Source organism: Microcaecilia unicolor, unplaced genomic scaffold (genome assembly GCF_901765095.1).
Source record: "Microcaecilia unicolor unplaced genomic scaffold, aMicUni1.1, whole genome shotgun sequence".
In the NCBI taxonomy this organism is placed as follows: Eukaryota; Metazoa; Chordata; class Amphibia; order Gymnophiona; family Siphonopidae; genus Microcaecilia; species Microcaecilia unicolor.
This window is the reverse complement of record NW_021963056.1, coordinates 51,390-72,983: the sequence shown is the minus strand read 5'-3', so window position 1 is coordinate 72,983 and position 21,594 is coordinate 51,390. Positions and strand designations below refer to the sequence as shown.

The 21,594-nt window shown below is 44.6% G+C and overlaps 1 protein-coding gene across 1 annotated transcript in view; it reads left to right on the top strand.

Annotated features, from left to right (window-relative positions):
* Positions 1–21,594, top strand: part of LOC115458854 (brefeldin A-inhibited guanine nucleotide-exchange protein 3-like) — a gene marked incomplete at its 3' end in the record, with an annotated part of 189,363 nt that overhangs the window by 116,718 nt on the left and 51,051 nt on the right. Inside the window, exons 12-14 of the mRNA XM_030188691.1 lie at positions 555–667; positions 4,006–4,928; positions 9,245–9,411. Coding sequence (XP_030044551.1) covers positions 555–667; positions 4,006–4,928; positions 9,245–9,411 — 1,203 coding nt within the window. The remainder of the gene's footprint in view (positions 1–554; positions 668–4,005; positions 4,929–9,244; positions 9,412–21,594) is intronic.

Genomic DNA, 21,594 nt, shown 5'->3' with positions numbered 1-21,594 from the left:
CCCATATTCTCTAGTCCCCTTCCCTTCCTAACACCAGTCACAGAGACCCCCTTTCCACAAAAATAGACCATATAATTTAACTGAAAACGTCAGAAAATTAGCTTTTATTTAATATGCAAATATTCTACATAATCTTGAAAAATATGTCAAAGGAAACGTGGGGAAGAACAGAATGAGAAGGAAAAAGAACAGCATAGACGAGTATTTCAGCAGCTAAAAATCAAGGCTGTTAGGAAAGACAATTCCAGTCCTCAAGTGGAGTAACTCTGTAGGGTTTTCAAGTATCAAAAATGAATATTCATGAGATGCTTTTGCATACAATGGAGGCAGTGCATATACATGCATCTCAAATATATGTGTATGTTGTTTTTTGAATATTTGGCTCCTTATTTTTGTTAGGGTCATGCCATTCAAATATATGCAGTCAAATGATGTAAGGGAGATCGCAACCACCTTTAAAATGGATGGATGCACTTTCATCTAGATCAAGATGAATGAAAATGTTTGTGTTCCTTTGTTTTGTTTGCTTACCCTTGTCTTATTTGTCTTTCTAGATACTCGGTAGTCCCCAGCGGCTGTGTGATTTGGCAGGACCTAGCTCTTCTGAACCTGAATCTAGAAAGCGGTCTATGTCAAAGAGGAAGTCGCACCTGGACCTACTCAAATTGTATGTTTCTTTTTGTCTGTTAATTCTTTGGTTACTAGGTACACATGGGCAGACACCGAGCATGTACACATTCTCCAAGGCCCTATGCTTCTATTTTCTTTTTGCCGCCTCTGTACTGGTCATGTGTGGGGGGGGGAGGGGAGTTTGAGCAGAAGAGATGGCCCCTGTCATCAGTCGGATCCCAGCATTTTGCCAGGCTCACTCAGTAGTAGCTATGCTCCTGATTTTTTTATTACAGGGAATTCACAGAGTTCCATTTTGACCTTGAAGGAACTGGAGATTCCAGGTTAGGTTATAAGTATAGAGGTCTAGGATTTGATTGTTTCATTGAAAAGATATATATACTAGTAAGTTTAAAAGAACAAGAGGACTTTGATGGAAACTCCAGTAATTTGGAACATGAGGACAGTGCCAGGCGGACTTTTACGGCTTGTGTCCTGCAAATGACGAGACAGATTTGGATAGGCTGGAGTGGGTTTTGGCGACAACTTTAGTAGATGGAACCTAAGGACAGGGCCGGGTGGATTTCTATCGTCTATGTCCCACAAATGCCAAAGAGAAACAATGATCAAGTATTTTATATCACATTCATTGTTGGTTTAATCATGACTTGAGAAATGAGTGTGACTGTTGGACAGACTTAATGGACCGTTCAGGTCTTTATCTGCCATCATTTGCTAAGAAAAAGAAGGTGCTTTTCATTGTAGACTGGAATTTTGTGACCTTGAGATACTGAGAATATTCTATAAGCTGTGCCATGACTGGATGACTATTTGTATTAGATTTATAAGAGTACAGTGAAAGCTGCCATTTAGTCTTGCATTTCCGCCCTCAGATAATCTTATTCTATGTTAGACACATATAGTAAATAAATTAATGCATTCAGTAAGATGTCCTATTTTCCCGGTGGCTTTATTTGCATATGAAGAAATAATGAGCCATCTTTCATGGTTTGAAGTCCCTTGAAAATATTTTATCTCTAAGAGTCATTGGAATTCATTAGTCCTTCCAGGGCACTGAAAGTGAACTATACCCTAAATCAGTGTAATATGTCATTCTAGCTAGAATCCCTTTTTCAATGTTGGAACATTATTTTCTCTGTATAGAACCTGATACTCGGAAGAACTTATACTTTTATCAGCAGCTGCTAAACTATAAGTCCCCTTTCCCTGAATTCTCAGCAACATTACCCCCCCCCCCCCCCCCCCCCGTTCTATAACAGTTTGTCTAAAGTTAGTTGCCAGTTTGTAAACATAACATTAGCACACGGGTGACTGTAACAGTTATGTGCAGAGTGCAAACTGCGTGCTTAGCAGCGTTCTATAACATACACACGCAATTGCTTTAGTGCATGAATGCAAGGGGGTGTTCGCAGGGGGAGGAGCACGATCGGGACATGGGTGTGGCTGATATTTACATGCTTAACTTACAGAATGCTGTAAGTTATTTGTGTAACTGCTGCATTTCAGTACGCACATTTAGCCTTCTATTGACCTGGTGTAAGTGTGTGCACCTAAATTTAAGCACACTGATGAATTACACTAGTATTCTATAAGAGTACATACAAACATAAGCACTCTTACAGAATAGGCGCTCAGCCTGTGTATTTAGATGCCTAAGTTGTAGTGCCCAGTTATAGAAGTGACCCCTATCCGGACGATATTTAGAACTATTTTACCAGCCAGGAACAGCTCCTGGCCAGTTGAATAGCCTAAAGCCGGCTAAGCAGTAATATTCAGCACAAGATAGCTGGCTATCTTAGCTGAATATTAGCTCTTAGCGGCTAGCCCGGTCACTGGCTATGTCATGTGACATAGCCAGTTAGCACCAACATTTATTGACTGACCGGCTAAGTTTAGCAGCCAGATAGACCTGCGTAAATAGCAGGTCTATCTTTGACCACTGCAACTTAGCCAGTCAGCCAATAAATATTGGCTTAACCGGCTATGTTTGTAGCAGCCCTCCCCCCCAAAAAATGGAAATTCAGTGCCGGTCAGCGGATACAGCCTCAGCATTGAATTTCCGGGTTTGCTGCCAACCGCAGGAGCTAGCCGGGCTCCCTCCCAGGGTTTCAGAACTGGCCCCTATATGAATAGTAGAGCAGGAAAAGAGCACCAAGGGCCCCAAAAGTTGGTGAGAAGGAACACATTTTATTAGAAGATGGCTGTGTTTTTGAGACAATTGCCTGTGTCAGAGAGTCTTTGAGAGGGCGGGAGCTGCACTAAGCAAAGAAAATGGAGCCAAAAAAACCTCTCTCAGATGGTGTCCACAGTAAAGGCTTTCTTCGAATCCGTAAAATAAGCGACACCATCTGAGAGAGGATTCGAAGAAAGCCTTTACTGTGGATACCATCTGAGAGAGGTTTTTTGGCTCCATTTTCTTTGCTTGGCGTTTGATCATCAGTGGAGTGGTTACCTTCTGTTGGTGTTGACAAGCCTTGAGCATGCACAGGTGCTGAAAGCTCTGCTCCGGCTCAGCGCATAAATTTGTTTGTCAGCATCAGCCATAGGAACTGCGAGTGAAATGCCGGTAACTGTGGGGGGGGGGGGGGGGGGTGCAGGAAGAAATTCTGGTGGTGGGTGAAAGGAGATACTGATTATAAACCAAGATCCCCAGTTTTGTCCTCGGTTTATATTCAAGTATGTACAGCGCTCCACCCATATCTGCCCACATATATACCCATGAAATTTAGGGGCCTTGTTATAGAATAACGACTAGTCAGAGTATTGGCATGTATGGGTGTACATGTATGTATATGCTGATACATGCTGGCTTTCTGGTCATTTATTCACATTGTTGGCACTTGTATATTGGCACTTGTTATCATCTTCTTTATAGAACTAACCGCCCATATAGCTAACAGTGGTGAGTAAGCAAAAACAAAAATGAAGTACTAATATATGAGACCCAATTTATTTTAAAAGAATGCATAGTCAGCACTAGACACTATTCTTGTTGAGATGCAACACAATATACCTATACCATATAAAAACATGTTGAAAACAATGTCTTACTACATATCCTGAATGTGGCTATATTGGTCTCTCCCCGCCCGATGAATGTAGTAGAGACAAAAGCAGTCAAATTTCAAGAAAGCACAGGATAAGCATAAAGACTTAACAGGAAAGCCCCAGATCAACTGAGGTCTATGACAATGCACCAGAAATTGGGCAGACTAGATGGGCCTAACGTTGCTTACCTGCCATCATATTCTGTGTTTCAGAAACTCCATCAGTATCATCCTTGATTTAGGGGCTTCACAATGTTTTGTTGTCTCTAATTTGAGTGTACCTTGGGTAGAGTTCCTCAGTTATAGTTATGTTCTCTTTTAATTTTAGGATCATGGATGGGATGACAGAAGCTTGTGTTAAGGGTGGCATTGAAGCATGCTATGCGTCTGTTTCCTGTGTCTGTGGCCTTCTTGGAGCTTTAGATGAATTAAGTCAAGGAAAAGGCCTGAAAGAGGAACAGGTTCATCATCTTCTTCACCGTCTTGAGGAGCTAAAAGATGGAGCGGAATCTAGCAGAGAATCTATGGAAATCAACGATGCAGATTTCAGGTGGCAGAGGCGTATTCTTTCATCAGAACACACGCCATGGGAATCTGGAACAGAAAAAAGTCCAGATATTAGCATTAGTGTCACTACAGACACTGGTCAAACCACTTTGGAAGGCGATCTGGGTCAGACTACTCCTGAGGATAACCTTGAAGGACGGAGAAACTGCTTGCAGTCACCAAGTGGCCAAGATAGTACAGAAAATCAGAATAAAGATCTGGAGTCTGAACCAACAGACCAGCCAGATGTCATTCAAAGAAGTCACACCATTGTTTACCCAGATATAACTAATTTTCTGTCAGTTGACAGTAGGACAAGGTCTTATGGGTCAAGATATAGTGAAAGCAACTTCAGTGTTGATGACCAAGATCTTTCCAGAACAGAATTTGACTCTTGTGACCAGTACTCTATGGCTGCAGAAAAAGATTCTGGTAGATCCGATGTCTCGGACATAGGGTCAGATAACTGCTCTCTGGCAGATGAAGATCAGACTCCCAGAGATTGTCCAGGTCACAGATCATTGCGTAGTGCTGCTCTCTCACTAAAACTGTTGAAGAATCAGGAAGCAGATCAGCACAGTGCCAGACGGTTCGTACAGTCTTTAGAAGCACTTTTACCTCAACTTCTAACTTTTCCAAGCATGGAAGAGGTGGATTCTGCACTCCAGAACTTCGCTTCAGCTTTCTGCTCAGGTTTTCAAGCAGGTACGATGTCAGGATGCATCACTGTCACAAGGAACATTGTAAGAACAAATTGGAATTACACAGGCTGTGTGGTTTCTAAATGATTTCTGTTCTCATCATGTTGACTTCTCTTGATGTGTCTGTTACGGAAATGCCTTTCTGAAAGGCACAGGGTCAGTACAGTGATGCTTGGAAGACATTTGCCTTTCATGGAGGCCGCTTCTCTTTGCCTAGTCATCATAAGGCCAATAGTCATCCCATGTGAAAAATTTAAATGAGCCTGTAGTTTACAGAAGCATGACTCATTCACCTGTCAGTGCTTGAAAGGGGGTGGCCGGATTTTGCACCTCCTGCCCCTTCTTAATCAACTCATGGGTCAATTAGGGGCTCATTTTCAAAACACTTAGACTTACAAAGTTCCATAGCTCACTATCCAGCTTATTTTCGAAGGAGATTGCCGGCCATCTTCCGACACAAATCGGGAGATGGCCGGCCATCTCCTGAAACCGGCCAAATTGGTATAATCGAAAGCCAATTTTGGCCGGTGCCAACTAGTTTCCATCACTGAGCCAGCCAAACTTCAAGGGGGCGTTTCAGTAGGGTAACGAAGGTGGGACAGGGGAGGTATGCATCTGGGAGCAATTTTTGAAGTCCAGTGCAGTGCCCCCTAGGGTGCCCAGTTGGTGTCCTGACATGTGAGGGGGACCAGTGCACTACAAATGCTGGCCCCTCCCACGACCAAATGCCTTGGATTTGGCCGGGTTTGAGATCGCCGGCCTCGGTTTCCATTATCTGCGAAAACTGATGCTGGCCATCTCAGACCTGGCCATTTCTGTCATTTGGCTGGCCCCAACCGTATTATCGAAACAAAATATGGCCGGCCATCTTTTTCAATAATACGGTTCAGGACCGCTGGTTGTGGCGCCGGCCAAATAGATGGCCAGCGCCGTTCGATTATGCCCCTCTATATAATTTTGTAAGTCTAAGTTCTTTGTCAGTAGGTTTCTATCCCAAATGTTACCATTTTTGGTGCAGTGGAAATCATTGAAAACTCAGGAGCAAAGCAGACTTCTAAGTAAAAGTATGGACTTTTTCCTGTAGGAATAGATGGGTGGTCATGTGACCTGACACAATGCACCAGATGCGTTTTATATCTATAGGAAAAATGCTTAGTGTTCTAAAGTGGATCCACTTAAAGTCACGTTAATGTGAAGCAGTCCTTGGCCTCTTCCAAAGCACAGTGTACCCTTTAGAAATATAGATATTAATCATTGGAAAGAACTGGAAATCTGCCAAGCTAAATATGAAGACAGCCTATACAATAGATTACTAGGAAAAGTTATATATAGTAAAAGTGATGATGCGGGGCAATGATCATTCTCTAGTTAGTATTAGATTTAGATTTATTTTTCTTACCAATCAGCTAAACGTTATTTTTTTTTTTTTGGTTGGCAGTATTTTTCAATTAACTTGGTAAACCAGGATTCATTTCTTTTGGTTCAGACACAGCTACTGTCTGGCAGAGTGAAATAAGCAAGTCAGGCTGTCTACTTCAGAGATGAAACTTGCTGCTCTTGTATCAGATGCCCAGCAGGGCCTTACATGGTCTGTAGCCCCGCCCACCGCATCCCAGGATGCAATGGGCAGGGCTGGGCGCCGCCATTTTGCAGTGGCGTCAACAGGGAGAGGAGGCAGGCAGGCAGGCTGCGTCCCTCCTCCAACAAAAGGTAGGGGGGCCAGCCAGGGGGGCCGGAAGCGAGGGTGGGTGGGTGACCACGGACCACCAGGGATTCAGAACGCTGGGGGAGGGGAGGAGTTGGGGTGGGCTGGAGGTCCACCGGACCTCCAGCCCCCACCCCCTTCGTGGATGGATAACAGGGTGGCGGCCACAACAATTTCTTGGGGTTTTGGGGGGCTGGAGACCCACCGAACCTCCAGCCCCCCCCCCCCCCCCCCGTCGCTGAGTGGGAGGGAGGGTGGGATAGCGTTTGGCCGGAGGCGGCCACCAGGATTTATGGGGGTTCGGGGGGGGGGCTGGAGACCCACCGGATCTCCAACCCTCCCTGGGCATGGAGAGGGTCGGATCGTCGGGAGACCTACAGCCCCCCCCCCCCCCCATCGCTGGATGGGAGGGTGGGAGAGGGTTTGGCCAGCGGCGGCGGCCTCAGCGTTTTCTGGGGGTTTGAGGGGGGGCTGGAGACAACTGTTTGACAGGTTTGGGCTTTTGACAGCCCAGACCTGTCAAACGAGTGCGGGAGGATTGTGCTGAGCGCATACTCAGGCGCAATTCTCCCGCACTTCAACACGATAATCAAAGATAATAGCGCTGCTTAGATTTGCATGCATTATATTTGATCATCGATGCAGAAAAGCCCTGCGCTGTCCCGGCGCTATTTTTAGGGCGCTGTTTGGAACAGCGCAGGGCTTTTGATCATGAGGGCCTTAGACTTTGCAAATGAGCCCCATTGTCACTTAGTTGTACAATAATTCTTTGCTGAAAAGGAGTTGGGGAGGGGCGTCTTAACAGTTTTGTCCTACTTTGTTTGAGTTTTCAGCTCAGTCAAAGCAGTCCTCCTTTGGGCTATGACACCATGAGCCTTCATTTGTAAGTACCCCTGGTTTTGCCCATCATAGTGACACTCCTTTGGCCAGGAATTGCTTTCTGAACTTGGCAGTGACAGTGCTATGAGCAAGCCTGAATGGGCACAGGCCCACTCATTCTTGGTTTAAGCCCACCCTTTCTGTCCCACCAAAAAAGTTGAGGCAGCCACCTCACATTCCTCTCTCCCTTTCCCAGATCCAGCATTCCTCCCCACTACCCATGGCCTATCAACTCTTCCCCACCCCCGTCTCCCTTAGTATTTTAGTCAGCACAGCAGCAATGCACATCTGCTGCCTGCATCAGCCTTGTAGGCTTCCCTCGGCTGCATCCTGCACTCATTGACATCACTTCCTGATTCCTCTCTGGCAGAGCACAGCAGAGGGTAGTCTGCATGGCTGACATAGCAGACAAGTATCATTGCTCCACCGGTAAAGATGCAGAGGTACATGGGTGGGGGGAGCAGTTTGCCGAGCCACAGCTGGAAGCAAAAGCTGGATCTGGGGTGGAGGAGAGGGAGAGATGCAGGTTAAAGAGAGGGGGAGTTTTGGAAGGCCCACCCAAAATGATAGGTCTGGCTATGCCACTGGAACTTGGTAATTTGGCCAGGAGTTACTTTCTGAACTTGGTAAACTTGCTCCCAGCTCTGACCAGTAGAAATCACCACTACACAGCGGTGTGTGACTCTTGGACACCACCATTTCAAAGCCTGTTATTTTTGGCCACTGCCATACGGGTGCCCAAATGGCAGTCTCTCTTCCTCCTCCCTCACCTCTAGTGCATGGTGTTTGTCCTCAGAGGGAAGGGAAATTCTAAGTGTCCCAAGCAATGCCTGTAGGGAGGATGGAACAGGCCCCTTACTGCATCGCTCCATATGGGGGCCTGTTCCATCATCCCTACAGGCACCGCATGAGGCAGCTGTGATCTCTCTTCTGCTTTAAGGGCATGCACCTTCCACTGGAGGTCAATATGGCACCCGCTCCTGCCAACCCAGTACCTTGCTCAGAGAGGACTTATAGATGCCACCTTTTGGGCCCCCAAAAGTCTGGTACCAATGTGTACAGGTTCCCCAAATCGTACTTCAACTGCGCAGTTCTTCTGCAGCATTCCAACCCTAACCAATCTAAGGAGCAGAATCTGATGCCAAAGCCAGATCTCCTATGTTGCAATGCAGAGCCACTGAACTGTCAGTTTGGTCCATACAGAAGTGCTTAATGGTATCCAGAAATAATTATACTGTGATTACTAAGCCATGGATTTTGACAGTTATGTGTGTGTTCTTTTTAATTTTAATCAAAGCAGATGTGGATATGAATGAAACCAAATAAAGAGGAAAAATGGAGGTTAGAGGTCTGAGTGTCCTAATTCCCCAATGCATAGAATAGTATCATTACCACCCAGCACAAACATAAGTGTAATGATGTTCAGCATTTTCTCTTGAGCTGGCTTTATCTTATAACCTGTTTAGACTGCCAAAGGTTTATATGATCACGTGGTACTCAAAGCAGCAAACTGCGTGACTTGTGGCTAATTTATTGTAAACTTTCTGCATTGCTTCCCAACACAAGCTGTGTGTAGAAGAAGCGCCTCTGCTTTCCTCCCTTGGGAGGTGATAATGGAGACCTGCTCCATAGGCCCTGTATTCTGAGCTGTTAGAAGGCTTTCGCCAAAATACGGGCTGTGGTACTGGTGCTGTGATGCAACATGTGACTGATGAGTCCATTTTCATTTTCGTTAGGTGCAGTGCAGTCACCTGGCTTTGATGCAAACAGCAACGTGGGTTTCCAGACACTAATGAATGCAGACAGTCTGTACACGATGTCATACTACGCCCTTCTTCTAAATCTGAAACTGTCCAACTGTGACTATTACAGGAAGAAACCTCCTCTGGTGCCTGTGACCTTGGTGAGCATGGGATACTACATACCTAGCAGCACTCATTGGATGAAAGGTGTACCCTGATGGGACAAGAAATGTTATTTTGCTCTGTATTGTGCCACAAGAGCAGAAATTGCTGAGCCACAGTGCTGCTGCTCCAGTCACCCCTATGAATTTGAAGTGTGGGGGTGAACAGGAGAAACTTTGCATTGAAAGGAAATTAACACAGGGGCAGCCCATGCCACATATTTAATACTACAGAAAATTTCTCAAGACTCTTGAGGTTATCAATAGAAATCAAACAAAATAAAACATGGAAAAGAAAATAAGATGATACCTTTTTTATTGGACATAACTTAATACATTTCTTGATTAGCTTTCGAAGGTTGCTAATCAAGAAATGTATTAAGTTATGTCCAATAAAAAAGGTATCATCTTATTTTCTTTTCCATGTTTTATTTTGTTTGATTTCTATTGATAACCTTAAGAGTGGACTAACATGGCTACCACACTCCTCTACTCAAGACTCTTGAAAAACCATAAATCTGTACAGAGAGAGAGAGAGTATATCTGAACTCACAAAAAATACTTTCTAATAGTACTCTAATGCTTTGATGGACATGAAAAGGCAAACACTGCCCTAGAATAATACAGTATGCTAGCAAAACAACTTTTTTCAATATGCCAGCAAAATAAATTTTTTCTATATAATGTAGTTTCTCTCAGTGTGTCACTACTCTCTCGTACTGTCTCTGTACATCAAAGTAGCAAAATAGAGCTAAAACAGCTGCTTTTGCTTAAGTTAGTGACTGTAGTGACTGTGTTCACACATCCTCGAAATCCTACTTGTGAGCATATACCCAACAACAATGCAGTGTTAAAACCTCAGAATGTGTCCTCAAAGCAAAAAAAAAAAAAAAAAAGCATTATAAAATGTGCAAAATTTAAGCTTCCACTAATACCAAGAGTCATTTATGAAATACAGTGAAATGAGTCGCTTAGCTGTGGCATATAAAGTTGACTGCAGCTCTTTGAGGTGCCCTGTTTCGTATCACTTCTTCAGGAGCCTTAATTGTAGCCAAAAAATACGTCATTCACTAAACGCCACCAAACGTTATGATGCCAAAGACGTGGTCTTCACATATTTAATAATTGCAAAGCTTATTGATCTTATGTGTGGATGAAATGCTTTATTTGTTGCCCGTTAGGTAGATTTTATTCTCACTAAGCAAAGTTGAAGGAGAACTTAGGTTTATAAAAACCATGAGTTTTATTGAAACACCTTCATTCATAAGTACTCTTTGAAATTAGTATAACACAGGGGTTGGTAAATGTATCAATGAGACTGCATTTTATTCAATATCTGTATTTCATACAACAACATTTTTTTGATCTAGAGGTTTATACTCAAGCTCAGTGAAATTCAGAGCTGGGATATGGCACTCATGAGCCTTCATTCCATTATTTTAAATCCCCTCCTTCCCCATAACCATTGAGGCCCAAATTTTCAAAATGCCGGTGCTGTTCTGAATAGCGCATTAAAATTACTTCCGGAACAGTGCAGAAGAACAAGGCCCTAGTTCTCAATGCTAATGAGATGTAAATATAGGCGTGCTCATAGCAGGGGCATAGCTAGGTGGGGGCATGGGCCCCCATAGATTTAGCCCTGGCCCCCTCTACTTTTGACCATCCCCGCCGCAGACCCTCCCCTGCCACTTTTGATTCCCCTTTCCACCGCTGCAGACCCTCCCCTGCCACTTTTGATCCCCCCTCTGGCTGCCGCCGACCCTCCCCTGCCGCCACCTGGTACCTTTGCTGGCAGGGGTCCCCAACCCCCACCAGCAACGTTTTCAGCGCACGGGGGTTGGGGACCCCCACCAGCAAAGGTACCTAGAGGCAATGGCAACGGGGGAGGATCAGCGGCAGGATGGGAGGTTGAAAGTGGCTGGGGGGTGTCAGTGGCGGGGGGGGGGTCAAAAGTGGTGGGGGAGGCAGGCTAAATTGTGCCCCCCCCACCTCGGGCTCTGGACCCACCTCCCGCCGAGGTCTACCCTGGCTCATAGCGTTCAGCATTAGGGAGTTCAGTGGAAGGATTGTGCTTGGCGCATGCATGGAAGAGTTCCACGGTAAGTTCAGCTCCTGTGTGCATGCACCTGATAAAGACCCAAACGTGAAGCACACAATAGTGTCTCTTTTCTGTGGTCTAAGTATAAGCGTTTTTAATTTTTATAGCTTGGACAGTTATATTTAGATGCGTGAAACAAGATGTCAATGTGTGTTTTCACTTTAGGCTTTTAAATGTTTGTTTTTTTAGCATGGGCGCTTTACGTTTAGATCCAGGAAACAGACGCCAACCTGTGCTTTCGCTAAGGTCTACTGCTTGTCAAGACCAGAGCTTAAGGGCTTCCTTCTGCTTTCAAAAGCGGCAGATTGTGCGGAAAGATTCATATGAGAATCATGAGAAATCCTCTCTTCCAACAGCCTAAAGCCTGCTCTGACCTGGCATTATTTTTTTGCAGCAGTAAGGTAGTTTTGTTTCAGGCTCTCTTTTTTTGAGTGTTGGGGAGGAATACAAAATGACCTCATTAACATGAGCTTGACTCTCACTAGCATGCTACGTGCATCGTTCATCTATGCGCTCATTTGTTCCCAAGCTCTGGGCCTCTGAACATTCTGTGCAAGTAAATGCAGGCGCTAGTACGGCGCTAATGGCCTCTACTGCCCATGTTTACTTTTGAGCATTGGAGCCTCAGAGATAATCCTCAGCAAAGGTTTCCAGTGACTAACTTGATGGTGAGGAAGTGAGGAGAGGTGGGGGGGGGGGGGGAGCAGCATCTAGCCAGCCCTGAGCTATATAGAATTTTTCTTCATTACCTCCCTAGCAGTTCTTTCACGCAATCTCTTTTTCTGATGCCCTGGGACATAGGCTGATTGCTTAAGTTGATGGTGCACCAGAACATTTGCTGCTGCTGTGTGAGTCAGGATCAAATTAAGTGTCTGATATTAAAATGAGAGGGATATTGAACTTCTAAGCCTATATCTCCCTATGCACTAAATTACAATAACTTTCTCATAACAATGTAGTTATAAGAATATTAATGGAGTTGATCTGAGGGAGTGGTAGAGAAAAGGCTAGCATGCTATAACCCTACATCACAGCCCCAAAGTCACATAAAATACATGTTTTTATTTAGGGTTGCTACCCTACCCAGGTCAGCCAAACATGCTGATTCATTCCTTGTTTCATCCCCCCCACCCCCTCATCTTTGCATGCAGGGAGTTGTAGTTCTAATGTTCTTAGCGCAATCAATGAGAAAATCAGAATTAGAAATCCATACATGCTGTGGGGAAAAACCATAATTAGATCGGCCTGAAGATTGCAATCCTATCTTTCATCCGCCTATCTATAATTAAGAACATAAGCCTTCCATACTGGGACAGACCAAAGGTCCATCAAGCCCAGTATCCTGTTTCCAACAGTAGCCAATCCAGGTTACAAGTACCTGGCATTATACCACAAGAGTAAAATTGATTTTATGCTGCTTATCCTAAAAATAAAGGAGTGGTTTTTCCCCGAGTCCATTTTAATAATGGCTTATAGACTTTTCTTTTAGGAAACTATCCAAACCTTTTTTAAACCCTGCTAAGTTAACTGCTTATACCACATTCTCTGACAATGAATTCCAGAGTTTAATTACATGATGAGTGAAGAAATATTTTCTTTGATTTGTTCTAAATTTACTACTTCATAACTTCTTTGCACGCCCCCTAGTCCTTGTATTTTTGGAAAGAGTAAAGTGATTCATGTCTACCATTTCCACTCCACTCAGTATTTTATAGGCTTCTATCATACCTCCCTTCAACTGTCTCTTCTCCACGCTAAAGAGCCCTAGCCTCTTTAACCTTTCCTTATAAGGAAGTCATCCCATCTCCTTTATCATTTTTGTCACTCTTCTCTACCTTTTCTGATTCTGCTATATCTTTTTTGGAGATGCTGTGACCAAACCTATACATAGTATTCGAGATGCAGTCATACCATGGAGCAATACAAAGGCATTCTAATATTTTTGGTTTTGTTCTCCATTCCTGTCCTAATAATTTCTTCTTAGCCACTGCTGCACTCTGAGCAGAAAGTTTCAATGTATCATCAACGATGACACCTAAATGCTTTTCCTCGGTGGTGACTCCTAATGTGGAACCTTGCATCATGTAGCTATACATTGGATTCCTCTTTCCTACATAGTATGGCTATTCTTATGTTCTTATCTGTCGAAGATTGTGCATGACAAAAAAAATTCTTCTGGGTCAGAGTGTTAAGTTGTGCATGTAATGTTAATCTAGAATCCAGGAGTACACCTAGAATTCTTATAATTGGAGAAAAAGTTTGTTATCTGATTAATTATTACATCATCTTCTTCTTCTTTCAAAGAATTGCTGATGAGAAGTTTATTTTCTGCATTAAGTTTCAATTTATGCAGTTCCAACAGCTTCGCACAGTATCCATCACACCCTGTAATAAACTAGAGTGTAAAGACACAGAGGTGTTAATAGGAATTAACACTGTTAAATGTCATTCGCATAACTGTAAAAATGAACCCCCAGTTTTTCCAAACAATAACCTAAAAGATGCACGTAAACATTGAAAAGAATAGCCGACAAGGGGGAACCCTGAGGGGACTCCACATGAATTGATCCATCTGTTTAACAATTTGTCATCCATTTTAACTCTGTATGAATGTTGTGTAAGGAATCCCCAAAACCAATTATGAACCTGAACAACAATGCCCATGCTCTCTATAATCAAAGGCACTAAAGAGATCAGATTGTAATATCAGTGTCTTTTTACCTTCACACAATAGTTGACGTACATTATCTAATAAAGAAAAAACAACAGTTTCAGTACTGAAAAACGACCTGAAACCCGACCTGAAACCCGACTGAGAAGAATATAAAATATTATGCAGTTCCATGAACTCAGTCATTGAACAAAACAACCAGTCCTATCATAAACTTGATTAAAAAAAAAAAGGTATAAATGATATTGATCTATAATTAGAGACCAGATGTCTGGATTCTTTATTATTTCTTTATCATTGGGTTAATTATGATTTCACCTAAGTCAAATGGAAAATGTCCCGTGGCCAACTGTGATTGTAATCAGTACAGTAAAACAGTAAAAAGACCCTTGAAGTGACTAGAAGCAGCTTTAAATATACTTGGTGGACAATATATTGTAAAGTGGATTAATATTAGACTAGGTTATAGGGCACAACTCCATCCAAATTTTATCAGCAGAAATCTGATTAACGAGAACACAATGGAGTTCCCAGTCAGAACTACCGTTGAAAATTTGCTATCTAATTTGAGGTATTTTAGAACAAAAGTAGTCATCTAATTGAAAGCTGTAGGACCTATATCATAAATAGAGAACAGACAAGTATTCAGTATAAGTCATGTCTGATAGTACTTTAAACAGTGAGTTGGTGTCCAGTGACTTGCTATTTATCAGTTTTGAATAGTAAGTTTTTCTCTTCATTTTAAGCATAATTTTGCATTGTTTATTGAGAGAGGAGTTTTTAGCCATAGATGTTCCACTCTCCTGCAATTACGTTTTAATTCAAAACCAATTGTCTGTTTTCCTGGATCTTCTAGTTTTAAGTTTACAAGGAGCTAAAGTAGCCAGAATTTCACGATGGAAGTTATGCCAATCTACTACAAAATTTAGTTAATGTATTCTCACTACATCTATCAAAATTGGACCAAAAGGAAACAGCATCAATAGACCCTCTTGAAACATATGTAACTTTTTGAGGAGGCTTTTTTCTTTCTAAATACTTGCTTCCATTTGATATTAAACTGGAATAAAAAATTATCAGACCAGGGAACGTTAAGGCAAGTTCCATCTGTCAAGGAAATTTTTGAGTAATCAAAAGGTAGAGATGAAGCGGCTAAATCAATTTGAAGTCATTTAATATGAGTTATTACGTTCCCAGGGAACCTGCTAATTTAATGTTTCAAGAAAGAATAATAAATCTGTAACCCCAGGAAATTTATCTGCTTCATCTAAATGCAGATTAATGTCACCTAAAAGAAGATTAAAATTAGAAAATATTGAATACCAAAAAATAAAATCATAAAATATGTCTTTAACTTTAGACCATTTGTTAGGTGAGGTATAGAATAAGGAGCAAGTGCATAAATCAACACGAGAAGGATCCTGGATCAGATAGGCAGTTAATTCTAAAACTTGAGAAATATGTGAATCTATAACCTCTATATAAAAAAAAACTCTTACAAATTAAGACTGCATCTCCTCCTCTTTTCTTTTCCTTACAAGGTACCTTAATTTTCTCCAAAGACAAGCAGGCTGATATTCTCACAAGTGGGTGACGCCACGTCGGCCCCGGAGGATTTTAAAGCAAAATCTCTTTACGGCGTTCCGTCGCGCGAGCGATCGTACTGCGCATGTGCGCACACCTCTTCCCGCTCGCCGTGCGGACACGCCCCTCAGTTTTTCTTTTTCCGCGTCTGAGGAGACACGGAGTTCGTTAGGGCTTCGTGTTTTCTTCAGGTCTTCGGAGTTAAATCTCTCTTTTATTTTTTCATTTGTACTTTTCATGGCAGGCTCATTGTGGCTTATATATACAGGTATTTTTTGTACCTGAGGCAAGAAAAAATTTAAGTAATTGCCAGAGTCACAAGGGGCTGTGCCTGAACAAAGCATATAAGCTTCTCTTTTCTTTTTTCTTGAAAGTGCTGGTATATTGTTATCTGTGGGCTCTCTCTAGCCAGCAAACTAAACAAGCCCACATTTTTAGGATCCATTTATTAAAACTTAACAAATGGCTCTCCAGAGCTGTGACAGCCTGCTCCAGCACACCACTGTCTTTAAGCCCCAACAAGTGGTAAAGGTGTATGTCACAGGAAAAACCAGGAACCTAAGCAGGTGCATCCCTGGTCAGCCACTGAATGGGCAACCTGGTGACACAATATCAGTGGTGTAACCTTTGAAGTGAGTCTCCACCCGCCTCGGCGCCTCCTGCTCTGCAGGTCATTCGGGCGCATCGGAGGATGTGTCTTGGGCCGGATCATCTCCCTGTGAAGCGCAAGTAGTGTCTCAAAGAAACGAGACGTATTCTACTCTGCCAGGGATGCCCAAAGGAGATCATTCTGGAGTCCGACAGAGACCGATGCACGCTGGGTATAGTTATGCATCGAATAGGTCTCCACCTGCCTCGGCGCCTCCTGCTTGGCAGGTCATTCGGGCGCATCGGCGGATGTGTCTTGGGCCGGATCATCTCCCTGTGAAGCGCAAGTAGTGTCTCAAAGAAACGAGACGTATTCTACTCTGCCAGGGATGCCCAAAGGAGATGCCCAGAGCTTTGCTCCCTCGGTTATGGAGGTATCCGGGCTTCAGACATCAGTCGGTGCCGAGAGCGTTGCTCCCTCTGTTATGGAGGTATCCTGGCATTGGACGTCGATGCACCGGTACGTCGGTACCAGGTATCATCGGTACCATGGGTCCCGTCGGCACCGGGTATCATCGGTACCATAGGTGCCGTCGATGCCGAGTGTCATCGGTGCCATGGGTGCTGTCGGTACCGGGTATCATCGGTGCCATGAGTGCCGTCGGTACCGAGTATCATCGGTGCCATGGGTACTGTCGGTACCGAATATCATCGGTGCGTCGGTACCGAGGAGTATCGATACCAACTACATTGGTACCATGGTCGGTGTCATGGGTCCCGTCGGTACCGGGTATCATCGGTACCATGGGTCCCGTCGGCACCGGGTATCATCGGTACCATGGGTGCCGTTGATGCCGAGTGTCATCGGTGCCATGGGTGCTGTCGGTACCGGGAATCATGGGCACCATCGACTATCGGTACCAGGTATCATCGCCCATCGGTACCGAGTATCATGACTGCCATCAGTACCATAGTATCAGGTATCGTCGGTACCGTGGATACATGGGTATCAGGTATCATGGATGCCGTCGGCACATGAGTACCATCGATACCAGATATCATGACCAGGTACCATCGGTGCCATGGGTGCCATTGGTACCAGGTGTCATGAGCACCGTCGGTGCCATGTGTACCATCGGTACCGTCGGTGCTGTTGGTGCCGGATATCATGGGTACCATTGGTACCACATGTCATGGCTACCATCGGTACCAGGTATCATGGGTACCATCGATACCAGATACCATGACTATCATCGGTACCAAGTACCATGGGTACCATCGGTACCATGTGTATCATCGGTACCATGTGTATCATCGGTACCGTCGGTGCCATGGTCTAGCAGTCTGGTTTCGATTCCCTTGCATTTCCAGACTTTGTCCTTGGCTTCGGGACCATGGGTTCCATTGGATGCCATGGGTGCTACCGCCTCCTGCGGCATCTGGCTTTTCACCTGGTCTCCTTCACCGATGCTGCCTCTGGTATGGGTGTTCGCACCCTACTGGGGCAACTTCTCGACCCATAGTAGCCTCCATATCGGACGTGTTTGGATCTGAGCTGCTCTGTTTGAGTAGTTAGTTCAGTTCAATGATGGTCATCTGACATTACAGTGGAGATTGTGAATCCCAATGCCCAGATGCTAGAGGTCCTGGACTACTGTCTTCACCTGAGTCTTCTGCACTCAGAACAGATAGGAGTTCTAAGAACTTACTTCGGCGCCCCCGGGGCCAGAGCATACATCCTTAGCCTCTTTTGGAGAATGGCGTACCAGGCTGGCATGATCGCATCCCAAATCAAGTCTTGTCAGATCTTTACGAGCATTCCCACCGGAGTAGGCTAGACCTTTTCACCAAGTGGTCAGGTAGCACACGGTGTGTCGCAGGTTCCTGTCCAAGGGCATTTTCGACACTTGTAATGTAACACCTAGATTTCTGCTCTAGGTACAGTGATGCGCAGACTCTCATGACTGTGTGCCTCTCTCCTGGAGGAGGAGACTCAGCAGAAAACTGTAGATATGCTGTACATACACTTCCTCATCTTGGAAGTTCTTTAGAGAGAGGAGTAGTTTTCCTTGTGCCTTAAGGGGTCGTACCTATACTCCTACTTCTCGACAGCCGGTTCGGGCTATGCCTCAGCACGCTCGTTCTAGTCAGCGGCGTGCACCTAATCAGGCCCCTGCAGCTATTCCCCAGGAAACAGAGGGGTTTTTGACTGGCTCCAATTCAGTATAGCCACTAAAAAAAAAAAAAAAAAAATGTCCGTACCGGCCATTCTGCCTGTCGGGGGGGGGGGGGAAGTTTACATTTTCTCCACCAAAGGTGACTTCTTTTATCCTCCAACCGGTGGGGTTTTTCAACTAGTCCGGTTAGGATACATTCTCTATCTGGAATCAAACCCTCCACATTGTTCATTGGAAGCTTAATCCTTTAGCTTCCATCAAAAGTGAGTACTTGCAGAGGAACTCTCTGCTTTTCTCAGCGCCAATGCAGTCGAGCCCGTTCCACCAGGGCAAGAAGGGTTGAGATTCTATTCCAGGTCTTTCTTTGTGGGTTGCGTCCCATCATAGACATAAGGGGCCTAAACAGATTTGGTTCAGGATGCTTTCCCTGGGCATCCTTCTTCCCATACTTCAGGAAAACGATTGGTTATGCTCTCTGGATTTACAGGATACTTATACTCTCTTTGCATCCAGAGTATGTTTTTTTCCTAGTGCCTGGCTGTTGTTGCAGCGTATCTTCATGGACTGGGAGTGCATGTGTTCCCTTAACACGATGATTGCCCGTCTCAACAGATTATAGCACAGTACATATTGAGACTTCTAGACACATGGCTTCCGCAGTTCATGTAACTCCCATGGCACTTTTGCACATGACATACGCTCAGTGCATCCTAGCTTCCCAGTGGTATCAAGTTTAGGGTATCTAGAGGATGTAACCCGACTGTTCGCCAGTCTTCGGTATTCCCCTCAGAGGTGGTTAATTCTCTCTATTTTGATTCTGAGGCATCTTACTCAGTCAAAAGCTGCTGACGAAGGTTGCATCCCTCCTGGCTATCCAACCAAATTATTTTAATTCAACAAACAATCGGGTTGTGATGTACTCGATAACAAAGGAGTACTGGATCTTGCCCTCTGAGTTAGGATGCCATGCAGATGTAGCGGTGGGCCCGCAATGCGGCATGTTTTCTCCAAGCCACTTATCTAATTGGCGTAAACAGCAGTCTGGCCGACAGGCTGAGCAGGATAATGCTACAGTTGAGCATGCCTATAGTTCGAAAGACCCCTCAGTGGATCTTTTGCTACTTAGTCCAATCGCAAAGTCCCTCAGTTCTGTTCCAGGCTGCAGGTTCACGGCAGGCTACCATCGGATGCCTTTCTCCTTCTTTGGGAGACAGGTTTTCCGTATGCGTATCCTCCCATACATCTAGTGGAAAAGACTTTGCTGTTTCTCAAGCAAGATTGTGGAGCCATGATTCTGATTGCTCTTTTCTAGCTGCGTCAGATAGGATTCCCTCTTCTTCTGGAGTTGGAATGTTTTCCAGCTCTCATTACGCAGAACGAGGGGGCACTTCTACATCCCAACCTCCAATCTCTGGCTCACACGGTCTGGATGTTGAGAGTGGGGTTTCGTTGAGTTTTCCAGAGTGTCTCCCGACTCTTGCTTGCTTTCAGAAAAGATTTCACAAAGAGGTGTTATTCTTTTTCAAGGAAGAGGTTTGCCGTCTAGTGTGACAGCAAGGCCCTAGACCCTGCATCTTGTCTTATACAGACCTTGCTTGAGTTCTTTCTACACCTGTCTGAGTCTAGTCTCAAGACCAACTCTGTCAGTATTCATCTTTGTGCAATAGAGCTTATCATCAACGTGTGAAAGGTCAGCCTTTAGCTGTCCACTTCACGAGAGGTTTATCTCTCCCCCAATATTGAGAGAATTCCTTGTATGTGTCTAGGGGAGATTATTTCTGTTGGGCTTAGCACCCACAATAATTTTGACAGTTGGCTCTTATGCTTCGGTCAGAGTTCCTATCACTCCTTATCCAGTATCTTGGGGTCCCAATGTCGTTTTCATCCAGCTGCTGCAAGCTCAATTCGGGCCACTGGATTCCTGCCATCTGAAGTATTGGACCTGGAAGGTCGTTTTCCTTAGTGGCTGTTCCTTCAACTCGTAAGGTCGGTGAGCTTCGGTCTCTAGTAGCTCAAGCGCCTTACCTTACTTCTCATCTTAACAGAGTAGTTCTCTGCATGCAGACAAAGTTCTTACTGGCGCTGGAATCAGAGTACCAGCTGATCCAGTCAGTTGTCTTGCCAACATTCTTTCTCCCTCATCTTACAAGCCCTGGCGAAAGCAAGCTCCGCACTTTTTGCGTGGAGCAGACGAGCTCCCTCGGACGGTCCGCCCAGTTGTTTATTTCTTTTAATGCCAGTTGCTGTCGGAAACTGCATAATTTCTTCTTGGATAGCAGAGTGCATCTCCTTCATTTTTGTCCAAGCTGGACTGACTCTAGAAGGCCATGTCACGGCTCACAAAATTAGAGCCATGGCTGAGTCGGTGGCTCATCTAAGATCAGTCACTATTGAAGAGATCTGCAAAGCTGCGGTGTGGTCATCAGTCCACACATTTTCATCTTACTACTGCCTTCAGCAATAGCCGACTCGTCAGTCGGTTTGGGCAGTCGGGGCTGCAGAACTTCTTTGGTGTTTAGAATCCAACTCCAACCCTCCTAAGCCCATTTTTGTTCTGTTCCAGGCTACACTCATTTAGATATTTCTTCTTTTCAGGTCAATTTTATTCTGGCCTCGCCGTTGCGAGACTCAATTGACCACTGTTTGTTGTGTTGTGTAAGCCTGGAAGCTAGGGATACCCCACTTGTGAGAATATCAGCCTGCTTGTCTTTGGAGAAAGAGTAGTTACTTACCTGTAACAGGTGTTCTCCGAAGACAGCAGGCTGCATATTCTCACAAGCCCTCCCACCTTCCCCTTTTGGAGTTGTCTCCTCCATCTTTTGGATTTAACTGAGGGGCATGTCCGCACGGCGAGCGGGAAGAGGTGTGCGCACATGCGCAGTACGATCGCTCGCGCGACGGAACGCCGTAAAGAGATTTTGAGATTTTGCTTTAAAATCCTCCGGGGCCGACGTGGCGTCACCCACTTGTGAGAATATGCAGCCTGCTGTCTTCGGAGAACACCTGTTACAGGTAAGTAACTACTCTTTATACCCTTGGGGGAGGGGGGCAAATTAATTTAAGGG